At 37.6% G+C, this 16,185-nt stretch overlaps 1 protein-coding gene across 1 annotated transcript; it reads right to left on the bottom strand.

Annotated features, from left to right (window-relative positions):
- Positions 1–12,971: 12,971 nt before the first annotated feature.
- LOC115920258 (NXPE family member 3-like) lies at positions 12,972–13,724 on the bottom strand. Its single transcript, XM_030975670.1, has one exon. It carries the CDS (start codon positions 13,722–13,724, stop codon positions 12,972–12,974), a length of 753 nt encoding a protein of 250 aa, XP_030831530.1.
- Positions 13,725–16,185: the final 2,461 nt, after the last annotated feature.

The following is a 16,185-nucleotide window of genomic DNA, read 5'->3' as shown; positions in this document are numbered from 1 at the left end:
CTTAAAGGTAAATCCAACCGTGATAGCAAACTACTCTTATCTAGCGGAAAGCAGAACAATCAGAGAAGTAGACTGGTGAAAGTTTGAACGAAATCGGACAAAAAAAATCTGAAAGTTATGCATTTTTGAAAGTTGTAATCACCATAGGTATGGGCTCTCCCAATTGGCCGAATGGTCTCTGTCTCTGTGTGATGTTTCTGTGATGTAGATGCGGACAACTTTTCAATTTGCTCTAACACACAACATGAGTAAAGTGTCAATTTCTCAAAAATATTTGACTCAGGAGGGTCTTTTCTCTTTAGAGGACATATAATAATATGTTATCCATAATATATTTAGAGAAATCCCACAAGAGAAAAGGCACTTAGGAGAAACACAGAAATTACACGACAAATAGGATAGTCATCAGCGATTACGTCCAAATCCATTGATAAAACTGCCAATTTGCGATTCGCATTAATTGACTTAGTGATCTCATCTTTCAAACATTCATAATTTTCTTATTATTTCTCCTAATTAATTTCCAACTTTCGCCATTTTGTTTATCTTATTGTTCTGCTTTCCATACGAATAAAAGTATTACCAGGGTTAGATTGCTCTTTAAAGGTACTATGTCCCATTTGCAGGCAAAACTAAATGATCAAATGGTTAAATTCCAACGGCATTTGAAAGACAATACTAACTTAGAACTTCCCTTTAAAAAAAAGGGCGGGGGGGGGGGGGCTTGAAAATGTCTTTAAGTGGGAAAATAATGACTATTAGTTGTCGAATCGACTTAGGAGCTATAGAGCCAGTAAGTAATAGTCTGATTTTTCAGACCATTGTACCGAATGGTCGTACGTTTTATGCTACGCAATAACGCAAATATTCCATCAGTTTAATTTTGGCCATTACATGAAGTGAGTTATTGATGTAGACAAATGCTCATGTACCCTTTACAGCTCATTTTATGTATGTTATTACCAAAGATGAACACTTCCAGTTACTCACTCAATAGTGTCTAGTGAAATCTAGCAAGTAAACAGGTTTCCTTGCATAATTTGAATATGAGGACACTGCTAGTGTTTAAATTTCACAGATATGACATACATGACATACTCATATTTCCTGCAAAGTTGTACAGAATTTGATGTTGGATGCAAAAGGGACATAGTATCTTTAACAGAGGTTTACAGCATCAGGAACATCAAGATTACAACTGTCTATCATTTGCATAAACTTTATTCAGGGACCACCCGGTTCCGGAGGCCGCATTGGGCCAAGCAGAACAAATTGTTAAGGGATTCAATCTAGTTTATCCCAAAACAGCCCCCCTTAAATGTTGTAGAAATAGCGGACAGTAAAGGGGCCCGATTAATCTCATACAGTGAAGTGCCTGGGAATGTTACATTCGGGCAGCAAGGGGCCTAAATATATGACTTTGATATTCAATTGTCTTTTAATACTAAAATGAAATTTTACTACAATTAAGCAAATTTCTTAGAAACTGGAAGGATGATAAACGAGCAAGCGACGCCCCCCCCCCCCCCTCCCCAAGTTTTGTACATGGCCCACGAGTTCCGCTGTGTGACCAGGGCATGTGACGATATTTTCCTACTGGTGGCGGGAAAGACATCCAAAGGGGAAAAGGAAAAACCTGTCAGAGGCAACGACAGCTACAGCAGACGTAGTCTAGTTCTGGACCCTGTTAATGTTTGTTTTTTTAAGTCGCCGACTACAAGCGTTAAGAGTGATGGCGCGCGCGCCGTCATTAAGGATCGCGCCATCACTCGGCTTAACGCTTATAGTCGGCGAATAAAAAAGATCATTAAAAGGGTCCAGAACTAGACTACAGCAGACGGAGAAGGATGGCATAAGCTTGTGATGGCTACATCAGCGCAGCTAGCGCCACCTGACTGAAGAATAAAGGAGCTTAGGCTTATTGTCGACTTAATTGACGTATGTATATTAAACATGTTGATTTTATTACAAACAAATATGTAATGTTAAATCTATTTTTATATTAAATGAAGGTTAGCTAGGTCTTTAATAGCAAGGCGTCAAGGGGTGGAGCCCCCAGACGCTCAGGGGGTATAGGCATTTAGTTACTGTCAGATGAGCATATTTTAATACCTTATTAATTTGTGAAACTGGCAGGACACAAATTGGTGTGGGGTCCAGGGGGCGGAGCCCCCAGAAGCTCATGGGTTTTATACACTGTCGCTCTTAAAGTTGGAATATCTTTGTTTTACCCCAATTAATGGAATTATTTTTAAAATAATTTAAAAATAATAGATGTAAATAATAGTATACGTTCTCAGATTTTATTGAATAATAATTTGACAATGTGTGTTTTGCGTGACTGCTAAAGCATGTGTATGCTACTATGCTTATCAACTAGGGGACCTACGCCCTTAAGTCATAAATGTAAGTAATGAGGATTAATGCCCCCAAAAGGGCACTAATATATTATAGCACATCGACACGGTTTTGATCCTGGGGCCCCACAGTTACGAGGCCATTGCTTTGTCACTGAACCATGACTGTATCAGACCTGCATTAAAGTGTGACCACAATGCTGTTTCACTTACGATTAAGGTTCATGAACAGAAGCGTGGGAAAGGTATTTGGAAACTAAACTGCTCTCTGCTTGAGGACGAGACATATAGAACAAATGTCACAGATGTTATTCGAAAACTAAAACTTGAATATAGACACTTAGATTTGCAACAAAAATGGGAACTTTGTAAAATAAAGATAAAGGAATTTAGTATGAAATATGCAATAGATGTGAATAAAAAGAAAAAATGTTACATTGTTAATTTAGAAAAAGAATTAAGAGATCTATGTGAAAATGAATGTAACCTATCTGTAGAGGATAACGATAGAATGAAGAAACTAAAAAATAATATTGACAAATGGTATACATATCAATGTAGAGGTGCTTTTGTACGTTCAAGGGAGAAATGGTTAGAAAAGGGTGAAAAATCAAATAGATATTTCTTGCAACTCGAAAAGAGAAGGGGCCAGAAAAAAGAAATAGACTCTTTAGAAGTTAATGGGAAAATTCAGAAAGATAATATTTTAAAGCACATACATAGTTATTATACGAATTTGTATTCAATCGATGATCATCAATATAGCTCTCACGACGTGTTTACAAACATAGATATTCATTCATTGTGCGAAGAAGAAGCAGACAGCTGCGAAGGTTTACTTACTGAAGCAGAATGTTGGAACTCATTAAAAGGCATGAATAATAATAAATCGCCAGGCAGTGATGGCCTAACAGTGGAATTCTATAAATGTTTCTGGTCAGAGATAAAAGACCTGGTGTTGGAAAGTCTGAATACGGGATTTTGTAATGGGGAGTTGTCATGGTCACAAAAACAATCTGTTCTTACTCTTATGTATAAAAAAGGTCCTAAGACGCGCCTCGGCAACTGGCGGCCAATATCATTACTCAATGTCGATTACAAAATCGCTGCTCGTGCCTTGTCACATAGACTGAAGCGTGTAATAAATACTATAGTATCGGTCGATCAGTCGGGTTTTATGAAAGGAAGGTCAGCTACTGAAAACGTACGTCTTATACAAGATATAATAGACTATAATTGTGAGTCAGAACATGTTCCGGGTATTATTATGTTTATCGATTTCAAACAAGCTTTTGACAATGTTAATCATTCTTTTCTTTTTAAAACGTTGGAAATGTTTGGGTTCAAAGATACATATATAAAATGGATTCGCACACTATATCACAATGCATGTGGTAGTGTTATGAATTATGGATGGCTCTCAGAAAATTTCACAATTGAGAAAGGTGTAAGGCAAGGATGCCCACTATCAGCATTGTTATTTATTATTACTGCAGAAATCTTAGCGTTAAAGGTGAATCAAAATAAAGATATTAAAGGTATACAAGTTCTAGATAAAAATCATGAAGGACTTGAAACAGAAATTAAAATTGCACAATATGCAGACGACACGGTAATGACACTCAGTTCACTTGCGTCAGTGAGACATGCAATGGACGAAATAAAAAAATTTGGCAGATATGCTGGTATTTTGGTGAATTGGGATAAATCGAAAATAATGCAGCTTTCACAAAGATGTGATGCAAATGAAATTGAAGGATTGGCTTTTTCAAACGATCCATTTAAATTTCTTGGGATTTATGTAGGGATGAATATAAAAGAAGTAGAAACACTAAATTGGGAAGAAAAAATTGACAAGATTAAAAGAATTTTAGATTTGTGGAAAATGCGTCATCTGACGTACTACGGGAAAATCACAGTTATAAAGATGCTAGCTGCATCACAAATAGTATATGTGGCTACTGCTGTTCCAGCACCCAAAGATGCCATCAAAAGAATTAATAAGTTATTATACTCCTTTTTGTGGCGCTCAAAAACAGAAAAAATAAGAAGAAATATTTGTATTAATGATGTTACAAGTGGGGGGTTGGGAATGATTGATCTGGAAGCTAGAGTTAGTGCATTGCGTCTTTCATGGATAATGAAATATTTGAACTGTCAAAATACCTCATGGAAAAAATTGTTTTCCTATTGGATTGAAAAGGTTGGGGGAATACCCTTAAGTTTAGAATTTAACTGTCACAAGAAAGACATGGAAAAATTATGTAAAACAGCAAATTTGCCATATTTTTACTTTGATTTGCTTTGTACATGGTCTGAACTAAAATATGTAAATATTGAGGGGACGAATAACATAATGAGAACGATACTATGGAATAATAGTAATATTAAAATAAGGAACCGAATGCTTCATTTTAAGGTGTGGGAGAGAGGAGGAATAAAAAGAGTACACCATGTTCTTAATGACGGTCGATGGAAAAACTCTGACGAAACTGCCCAAAGATATGGGTTACCCAAAATGTTATTTGCTTTTAAGTTTGCTATGTTGAAAAAGGCTTTCCCCTTGGTATGGTTGCGTAAATCACAAGATGTAGAACGTGATGAAGTAATTGATTTACAGACCATTGAGATTTCGACAGGGGATATGATAGATTTGTCAAAACTTAATACGAAAATAATATATTCACTGATTGTGCAAAAAAATAAGAAAAAACCATATATTTTAAACGCATGGCAACAACGACTACACTTACATGCGGATTTTAATTGGTCATCTGTTCTACAGTTTAAATTTCATGTTGTACGGAATAATAAAATCAGAGAATTTAACTTTAAACTTTTGCATATGATTTTACCATCACGATACAATTTATGCAAATGGAAGATCTTAGATTATAATACATGTGAGATATGTAATACGCTAGAAACCACTAAGCATATGATGTTGGAGTGTGAAAACGTAAGATTGTTTTGGAGAATTGTTTCAGGTGTAATCTTCAATTTATGTGGTCTAAATATTCAGATGACTGAACAGATTTTAATACTTGGTTATGAAGTTGAAAACTCAATTTGTCATTTAGTAAATTTAATAATAAATTTTGCTGAGTATGTAATATATAGAAACCACATAAAGAATTTACAATCATTTAATAGAACACATGCGAGAACTCTATATCGTAGTCTTAAATATGAGTTGACATTTTATTTGAACTGTAAAAGTATTAAAAGAGAAAATAACAATATGGTACAGAAATTAATTGAGATGCTGTAGACAACGAAAACAGATGTACTCATGAACAAACTAATGGGACGTTGCAATATTTTATTTGTTTATGATTGTATATGAGTTGAATTTGTTTATTTGAAGGAAAAGAAACAAAAAGGAATGTCAATTTGAATAATAAAGTTCCTCTGATTGAGGTTAAAGAGAAAAAAAAAAAATGACTGTACGCAGCGGGAGCTAGGGTTGGGGCAGTTTCCATAAATTAAAAAAACAACAGAAAATGCAATAAATTTTCAATAATTTATTGCATTTTAGCCCGGTTCCCAACATAAATAAATCCTCTATGTGCCCATGCCTTCAGCCATAATGCATGGCCGTCCAGAGGATTTTTTTAATGTTGGGGACCGGGGTAAAATACAATAAATTATTAATAATTTATTGCATTTTCTGTTTGTTTGTTTTTTATTTATGGAAACTGCACCCTACCCTAGCCCCCGCTGCATACAGTCATGGTTCAGTGACAAAGCAATGGCCTCATAACTGTGAGGCCCCAGGATCAAAACCGTGTCGATGTGCTATATTAATGCCCTTTTGTGGGGCATTAATCCTCATTACTGTCATTTATGACTTAAGGGCGTATGTCCCCTAGTTGATAAGCATAGTAGCATACACGTGCTTTAGCAGTCACGCAAAACACACATTGTCAAATTATTATTCAATAAAATCTGAGAATGTATACTATTATCTACATCTATTATTTTTTAATTATTTTAAAAATAATTCCATAAATTGGGGTAAAACAAAAATATTCCAACTATATAAGCGACAGTGTACATTAAATTACCGTCAGATGGGCAAATTTTGATACCTTATTTGTGACAATGGCAGGACACAAATTGGTGTTAGGTGTAGGGGCGGAGCCCCCAGAAGCTCAGGGGTTTTATACATTAAATGCTCGTCAGATGAGCATATTTTTATACCTTATTTGTGACACTGGCAGGTCACGAATTGACCTGGGGTTCCAGGGGGCGAAGCCCCCGGAAGCTCAGAGGTTTTGGGCAATAAATTACGGTCAGATGAGCATTTTTGATACCTTATTTGTGACACTGGGAGGACACAAATCGTTGTTGGGTCCAGGGGGCGAAGCCCCCAGAAGCTCAGGGGTTTTATACATTAAATTATCGTCTGTTGAGCATATTTTTATACCTTATTTGTGACACTGGCAGGTCACGAATTGGCCTGGGGTCCAGGGGCGGCGCCCCCGGAAGCTCAGGGATTTTGGGCAATAAATTACATTCAGATGAGCATATTTTGATACCTTATTTGTCACACTGGCAGGACACAAATTGTTGTTTGGTCCAGGGGGCGGAGCTCCCAGAAGCTCATGGGTTTTATACATTAAATAATCGTCAGATGAGCATAATTTATACCTTATTTGTGATACTGGCAGGTCACGAAATGGCCTTGGATACAGGGGGCGGAGCCCCCGGAAGCTCGGGGGTTCGGGGCAATAAATTACGGTCAGATGAGCATATTTTCTATACCTTATTTGTGACAATGGCAGGTCGCAAATTGGCGTGGGGTCCAATTGGTGGAGCCCATGGAGGCTCAGGGGTGTTAGACAATAGATTACGGTCAGATGAGAACCCAGGGGCCCGCCTTAGGGCAATGGTTGAGTTCAAGGGGGGGGGGGGGGGCAGAGCCCCGGAAGTTCAGGGCTTTAGGCATTTAATTACGTCAGATGAGCATAATTATACCTTATTTGTGACACTGGCAAGTCACTAATTGGCGTGGGGTCTAGGGGACGGAGCCCCCAGAAGCTCAGGGGCTTTAGGCAGTTTATAACTGTCAGACAAGCATGCAGGGGCTCGCCTCAGGGTTCCTGGTGGGGTTGAGGGGGCGGAGCCCCTGAAACTTCAGAAGCCCGCATTAGGGCAATGGTTGGGTTCAGGGGGCAGAGGCCCGCAAGGCGGGGGGTTTGGGGCATTTAATTACGGTCAGATGAACATATTTTGATACCTTATTTGTGGAACTGGTAGGACACTTATTGGCGTGAGGTCTAGGGGCCGAGACCCAAGAAGCTCAGGGGTTTTAAGCATTACACTACCGTCAGATTAGCATCCAGCCATTCGCCTTAGGGCAGTAGGTGGGGTCCAGGGGGCAGAGCCACCGGAAATCAAGGGGTTTAGGCATTTGATTACGGTCAGATGAGCATATTTTGATAACTTATTAGTGGCACTGGTAGTTCACTAATAGGTGTGGGGTCCAGGGGGCGGAGCCCCCAGAAGCTCAGGGGTTTTAGGCTTTAAATTAACGTCAGATGAGCATCCAGGTGCCTGACTTTGGGCCCTAGGTGAAATCCAGGGGGCAGAGCCCACGGAAGCTCAGGGGAAATTGGAAAATTACGTCGTCAAAGAATTCGTTCGTTCAGTGGCTTGGGGGGGGGGGGGAGGGGGGAAGGAAAGGTATAACATTAAATGAATTACATTAAATTGAATTATGTTATGTTATTTTACCGTTACTTTTTAAATATATTCAGATGTAACATCAGTGGACGTGGAGAACCTCATGACAGAATGGAAATTCTTTAAGGCAATCCTCAGGCGTTCGCTGGTGGCATTGTCACTGTCTTGTAACTCTTTCATGTTATGTGCTTTGTGTTGTCATTTCTATTTATACATTTGTTTATACATGTACCTGGAAATCAAATAAATAAAAAATAAAAAAAATAATAAAAACGGTACCTATAAAGGTCTGTTTTGTTGTTATCGTTGATTGGCAATTTTGAGTGGTCCCAGAATAATTTCCGCTTTTTTGCCTTAGGGGAGAAGCTAAAGCAATAGACCAAATAGGTAATTCACCTGTTACGGGTAATTGATTGTGACCCCTGTTAATCACCTAAACTTAAGCGTCTTTGGGTAAGTTTTGATAAATTTGGGAAACTTAATGCACAAATCTTTGTTAATTGCCTCGTTACAAATTATTCCATTCAGCTCTTACGATTTATTGTATTTCAATAGACAGATTGCGAATTGCATACAGTTCATGTTTAGGACAAGCAATAAAGTTTGTTCTAAAGAGGCAAGTTGGGGAAAATGTGAGATATCATTTTTGTACGCGAAAAAAATATATATATTTGGTCCATTTGCTCACTATGAGTGTCCCCAGCTGTTTGAAAATTTGAAGAAAAAAATCGCAAAGGGTTGGTTTATCGCTTTTTGCGATTTAATAAATAAATAAAAATTTAATTTAATTTTTTTTTTTTTAATATTTGTGTTTCTTTGCTCACGATGGATCCCCCACATGTCGTTAGGTTGATGTTTGACCCATGTTTGTCAACCTAGAGGGGTCCAAGGGTAACTTTTTAATTAAAAAAATCGTCAATTTTTGGCCAAAAATAATGTACACCTGGGTAGATTATTGCCTCATTGCCAAGGAACGTTAAGACCGTGGCAGGGAATCTAATCTAGTGATCTACAGTCATCTGACTTGGGGTTTGGAGTTACTCCTAATGTACCAAGTGAGATAGCAGTTTATTTAATTAATCAATCAACTCACTTATTATGTAAATTACAAACTCTTCTTTCATAGCCTGCCGCACGTCTGCCTCAATATCGTTGTTTCTCTTTCTCTTCTTTCTGTCTCGTGTCCCCCACTCCGCCCCTATCTCTCTCCCATGTCCTTTCTTCAGTATCTCACCCCAACCCCTTCGCCCTCTCCATCTCACCACCCACATCTCTGCCATCCTCAATCTTATCTTCTGTACTCTATCAAGGTTTTACCACACCCCTTCCATCTATAATCACCTTCCTCTCCCATCAGTTACCTTAAATCTTCCATCTCTCCCAACCTTTCTAATGGACGCCTTACTTTCCCCTAAAATGAGTCACTCCTCTGTCCTGTATCTTATCCATGACAACCGCCCTTTCCGACTCTCCATAGACTGATCATCCTTACCACCCATTCTCTTTGTGTGTTTCTTTTTTTTAATTGGGTACACAAGGATAACATGAAGTTGAAATTGAAGTTTATTTATTCCACATTTTACATAAAAAACAGTTTAAATTCGTTCTGTTTTAAATTTGTATATACAGGCGTATAAGAGTAGATTTCACTCAAGAATTTTTTTTTTTAAATTAAAGATTTCAAATCAAGTATAATGAACGGAAAATAAGTACGAAATTTCGAAATATATAGATATAACAGGCAAGGTAAAAACAATGTAAAAGCCAACTGGCTATTTACAATCATGTACAGGAATGTGAAATGACAAAAACATCATGAAGTCCATTACAACTTAAATATATATATATATATATTGTCATGCTTAGCTGCAATTACATATTTAAGATTTAGACTTCATTTTTTATCAAAGATATAAGACCACGAAAATTTGGAATGTCTTTCATAAATTTGCAGCAATATATGTAGAGTCTGGTACACAATAGGAAGACATTTATACATATTGAATTTTGATAGTCCTTGGGACAACCAAACATTCTTTCAAATTCCGAGAAAATAACTGATTTTTTTTAAGTTTTGAAGATTTCTAGGACCGACCAAAGTGGCTTAACAACGTCTGTTACTGGGGGGATAGAGCCTTTTCTCATTCTGGTCCGGGGGAAAAAATATTGGTAAAAGGGGAAAGAGAGAGAGAGAGAGATAGAGAAGAAGAAAAAAAGAAAGAGGGGGTGTACATCAAGATTCACAAATGTATGTGGTACAATGTAGTTGGATTTCAATTTGATATATGAAGATAAAAATGAAGTTGCACATTTGAATATTAGGTGGCCAACTTGGGATGTACTATAGAATGAAAAGACTCACGAGGTTTCTGGACAATATGAATAAATATGTGAGATCAGCGAGCTGGTTCATATAGACTGTAAACCTTTGTTTGTATACAAAACAGGTTTTGGGAATATCCCAAGTAGGCCTCATTGTTTTAAAATCGTTTCATCTCGTTTAAAAAGTGTTTGAACTAAGTATAACAATCCCATTTTCATTCAAATTGTACTTAAAATGTCTTGATTTGTTACTGTCCCTTATTACCTACACATGTAGGTAATGAGAGACCTTTGGTGATGACGTCATTAATCAATGTTATCTTATTAATCAGTTACATCATGACCACAATTTTGTTACCAAATATAGAGAAGAAGTTACTGAAGAGAATACAAAGCTTTCTGTATGTGTATAACAGTTTTTATGTTTATGTAAATTATGCAAATGTGCTTAAGGGTCTCCAATTCCCTACACCTACCCTACATGAAATACGGGTTTTCTATGTATTAAAACATTCTTTAATACGATAAAATAAATATTTAAAAAATATTGCATTGCCAAGTTGTATATAGGCAAAAAACAACAACAAATAATTCAATCATATTTTTAAACCTATATACAAGGGTGGTAAAAATTAGTATTAGTAAACTTATATACATACAATTTAGTGTACCTTTCCATCCCACTATCACTTCCTGTAACAAAAATTAAATTTGTGGAGGGGGGGGGGGATCTATTGTATTTAGCAAATTATCTTAACATTGACGTATACAATCCAAAATAATCAAATGCTCTTTAATATTGTAGAACACGTTTACACGATTTAATTAAACCAAAATGCTATCATTTCAGTTATATTGATATATAATCTTAAATTTTAGTTTTAATATATTTGATGAATCCGGCATCTCTCTGTAACAGACTACAGTTTGATTTCCAGTAACCTCTACCTCTTTCGAGGGTACATAATGGAAAATTCAATGATACAATGGAGTGGTCAGAAGCTAAACCATTCGAGATTGAACAGCTAACTACATTTGACAAAATATTATTTGAGACGTACAAATAATCTAGTCTAGAGAGGGCGACAGGTAATGTTGATGTCTTGTGTATGCCTTTTCTCTCGGATGAAATAATCGCCAGACAAATTATCTTGCCTTAACATTAGACTGGAGTGAACAGAAGCCCTTATAGTCCAACGGACCAACTACTATATTCAAATCAGTACCCATAATTAAGTTCATGCAATCATGATCTTCAAATTAAAAAAAAGGTCCGAAAAGAACTTAGGGCTATCCTGGTTAGGTGCATAACTATTTGAAATTTGAATGTAAATCACCAATGCATACAATTAAAATAATATATCTACCATCATTATCAGAGAACATATGAGATTTTTTTCCTTTGTTGATGAATGGTGGTGGTTGTTCTAACTGACTGCTAAGAAAGCATAAATTGCTGGTAAGTAAGCAACCAGACGGCCGACGGCTTTAGGTCCTCTCCGAGGGACCTGGTAATGAGGATTAATGCATTAACCAAAGGGCGCTAGCGCATCGCCTTGGTTTCGAACCCGGGTCACCGGATTACAAGACCACTGCTCTACCGACTGAGCTATCGCACTTAGACCTAGTTTGAATAGAACAGCAACACCTCTCGAGTTGGAAAAAACATTATTAATTATTATCAGTTGACCTCCCAAATTCTCGGTTTCGTTTTTTTTTTTGGGGGGGGGCGCACTGTATAGAGGGAGCAAGCAGCTAAGATTAGTACAGTGGGGCTTTAAGGCACGTTTGGCACTTAAGGCGATTATCGAACCCCTCTATATGTTTGCATTTGTATATATTTATGCCTCGTTGACACTTGCCCGCATTTTGGTCCCGCACTGCCCCGCTCTGTGGCGTGCCAATGCGTGCCAATTAGTGGCACGCAGGGTCACGTCTAATGTACGAATAGTTCACGCAATGCGTAACCACCAGGACTCGCATTTGTAGACTCTGCGCATGGCGTGTGAAAACTGCGCGGGAAGTATGCGCAGCCAATGCGCAAATTGTGCGCAAATTAGTCGTGAACTTGCTTGCCACTAGGCCATACGACTAGGTAGCGCATAGGGTGCGCATAGTTCACGAAGTGTCCACGAACGTTGCCAAACAAAATTGTCGTGCCAAAAATTTGAACATTTTGAAAATTCTATCACGCATTTCACGCACGGCCCGCATCCGCCCGCATCTTCCCGCACGCTACCACGAATACTTCCCGCATTGGCACGCAAGAGTATGTGTCTGTGCGCAAACTATGCGCAAACCAAAATGCGGGCAAGTGTCAACGGGGCATACACCCATCACATGGAACTGGTTTCGATATATATATATATATATATATGTATATATATATATATATATATATATAGCATCATGACAAAAACAAAAGACAGAGAAAAGGAGGGACTAAGGCAGAGGAAAAGAAAAAGGGATTTGCACATTGCAAGCACTGATCAAGCGCCTTAATGATAGAAGCATAGGCCTCTGCTTGCACGATTTTCAAATTTGTTTGACTAAATGTATAATCATTTACATCACTCTCTGACGGGAAATGAGAACTGTTTATCTCTATACCGTTGTTTTTATCTTGTCCCTGCTCTGTAGCAATGGACACAAGTAAGACAACAATACAGAAACTTCCTGATTGATGACGTCTTTGGGCATATGCAATGCAATAGGCCATGGACTTCCTAGGTTCATATCCCATATATCAACGAAGATTAAACCAAGACCTTTAAAAACATCCCTGACAAGAGCTCTCATCTCATTGAAGACGATGTCTCGCGCATGGAACGCCGACCACTCGTCTCTGGGATGTGGACTTTTATAAACAAAAAGGAGATCTGGACATCTCTGCATGGCAACCAAAATGGCTGCCCTGATGCCCTTCAACCAGTCTGTGTACGCTTCCCACTGCCAAAAACAGAAATGTGCCCAGGGACTGAACACGACAACATTCCTACAGGTATGACGTGGCAAATCGAGAATAACATCAGCTTCAAACTTGACCGTCGAGAGATTGACAAAGATATTCTGGGGATGGGCCGTGAGAGGATGGAAGATAAAAGTAAGGTTAAGATTTGCTGTCTTTTCACGTCTCTGCAGCAGGAAAACCCGCTCATGATCCTCCGGTTGTCCTAACCCTAGGGCCTCGGTGATGGCGGCAAACCATTGCCTTGTGGTCGAATCACCGGTGAGGTAGATGTTGGTGTCGTGAAGACAATGTTGTACATTGGCCTTGTTCAAAGGGACACGAGGACCACAAGTTAACGAGAACCAAGTCTTGTTCCACCAGTATCCTTCTGTCAAAGGCGTGTCCATTCCTGGTTCACAGCGCGGTAGATAAGTCGAGCCATCAGATAGAAGGTGTTGTCTCTTTGAGTCACCCGCTTTGTTTAAATGAAACGTCGAGATTGGAGAAAACATTAGATAATACAAAATTATAAATGAGTGCCGTAAATTTTAGTAATACTTCCCCTTAAATTACACTTTGTCCTATTTCGAACTTAGTTGCATGGTTCCCTTTGATAAGTTCGGTAATATGAACTTACGACATAAATGACGTTACCCTTTTCATTTCTATAACTGCCTTATTATGGAATATTTCTGGTGAAGTCCTAAAGGCAAGGTAAAATGTTGCAACTACCAGTAGCGTATCTCGGGATTGTTTACTCAGGTTAAAGTACGAGCAATTTGTGTATGCATTCTACCCATAAGGAAATTTGCTAGTAACCGCAGCAATCGAACGGTAGATTTTCGAATTGTTAACATTGATAAGACATTTGTATTCCTTTATTCCTTATTATAGGGCGCAAAATTTGACGAAATATGCGGGGTATTTTTTTCAACGAATATATAAATTTCCCGACAATGAAGATTTCTTTCAGATCTTTCTTCAGATGTTGAACCCTTTCGAAACGCCTTCCATGTTTCATATATTTGGGCACAAAAATAAGAATGAAACCTGACGCAACATTGCGAGGGAGCAAAGTGAACGATGATTTTAGCGTTTAAAAAACCCAACAACTATTTGTATTCCTTCTTTCTAATTATTTACTAATACATGTACATTATTTTATACAAATACATTAATTTTAGATTACTTATTAAACTAGTCAAAGGTATTGCAAAATTAATATCAAAAGAAGAAAAATCATTGAAACAGTAACTAATACTAAAGTAGATTCTTTTCTCTTGTACTTGCAATTCATTACTCGTTGTACCGTGCTATTCTTTGCTATTTATTCATGAAAAGACACATGGATTGGAAAAGAAGACCTTCGGGTTGTAGCAATTTATGTAATATTTTTCTTTTCCCGGTATCCATGAGACTATTTTCCAACCTTACTTGCTGTTCTGTGTTTATTGTTCTGTCGGTTTTGTCTTTGCCTAATGAATAATACAAATATTATAGTGATAATGATAATAATAATAATAATAATGAAAGAAATCTCACCAGTAACAAAAATATCACTTGGAACATTTGTGATGGCTGTATAATAATATGGTCTGTAACGAAACATCAGTTGAAAAAAATATCAATTACTCAGATACTAATTTCACATCCATTGTTCCGTAACAAAAACGGATCCTTAAGCGATCCATAAAATATTATATTTAACTCTGATCAGTAGAAAATAGAAAATAGAAATCCTTTTAAAAAGGATTTCTATTTTCAGTGCTCCGTTTACTCGGATACCTGCTTGAGATGTAGGCCTACACAGACCTAACGGCAATACATTATACTTTACACAAGCACTTACAGATAATCCCATGCCTGGAAGCAATTACAGTCTAACACTTAGACCGTTAACCAAACGTTCAGAACATCTATCAAATCGGGTAGAAAAGTATTTATTTAAAATATGTTGGGGAGACGTAATACAAAGTCATCTTTTAAAGTTATAACCTAGCTGCTCGTATAATATACAAATATACCAAGCTGTGAGAAAGAATAATGGAAATTATTTATCTGAGGAGGGACTGGCATAGTACTATATTTTCCGAGGGGCATGCAAAGCCCCGAGGAAAAGATAGTAACTTTTGCCAGTCCCTCAGAAGATATAACTTTTCCACTATTATTACGAATTAAATGCTTAATATATTTGTTTTATATCCCTTTTTAACGATCCGAACCGATGAGCTACCAGCTGATCTGGATCGAGCGCTATATAGCGCGGGGCTAAAGTACCGGCGACTTGCGCCGATACTGCAGGCGGCAACGTTAAGAGCAGTCCGTATGATCTGGTGTGACCATAGTTAAACTATGTGGTCACATCATCATGTGCGTGACTTAACTTCGCCATCTCTAAAAATCGGTAAGATTTCGAAAATCAGATATCTCCAATAGAAAGAAAAATCTAAAATTACCCAGTGACGGTATTGGGTATGAAATTATGAAAATATTGACAAAAGATAGGCAAATTTTGGGCGCTATTTCAGAAGTCTATCCAAAATTTGAGCCGTAACTCCGGCGTGGAGATACCCTACTAAAACATACCCAAAATGAAGTAAATATTCATCAAATGTCAAAAAAAAGGTCATGATTTAAAAGTCATATGTTTGTTACCTGTTTTTGTATCAATTTTCTTATCTTTTTCGAAGCATTTTTCCTTAAAAACGAAGACTTATAATATGCACTTTCTCATGGGATTCATGGCGAACTGCAGCACAATTCAATTGCATACCGTCCGATGGGATACGGGCGCTACGGGTCCAAGTTTGGATAGACTCCTGAACTAGCGCCAAATTTTGTAGTCATTTGCACTCCGTTCCGAAAAAA

The sequence above is a fragment of the Strongylocentrotus purpuratus genome, unplaced genomic scaffold, assembly GCF_000002235.5.
Source record: "Strongylocentrotus purpuratus isolate Spur 01 unplaced genomic scaffold, Spur_5.0 spur5_scaffold_8, whole genome shotgun sequence".
Classification (NCBI taxonomy): Eukaryota; Metazoa; Echinodermata; class Echinoidea; order Camarodonta; family Strongylocentrotidae; genus Strongylocentrotus; species Strongylocentrotus purpuratus.
This window is presented reverse-complemented; position numbering and strand designations above follow the sequence as displayed.

Excerpts from the sequence above, each read along its gene's own strand:
- LOC115920258 (XM_030975670.1), bottom strand. The coding sequence starts at position 13,724 with ATGGACACGCCTTTGACAGAAGGATACTGGTGGAACAAGACTTGGTTC.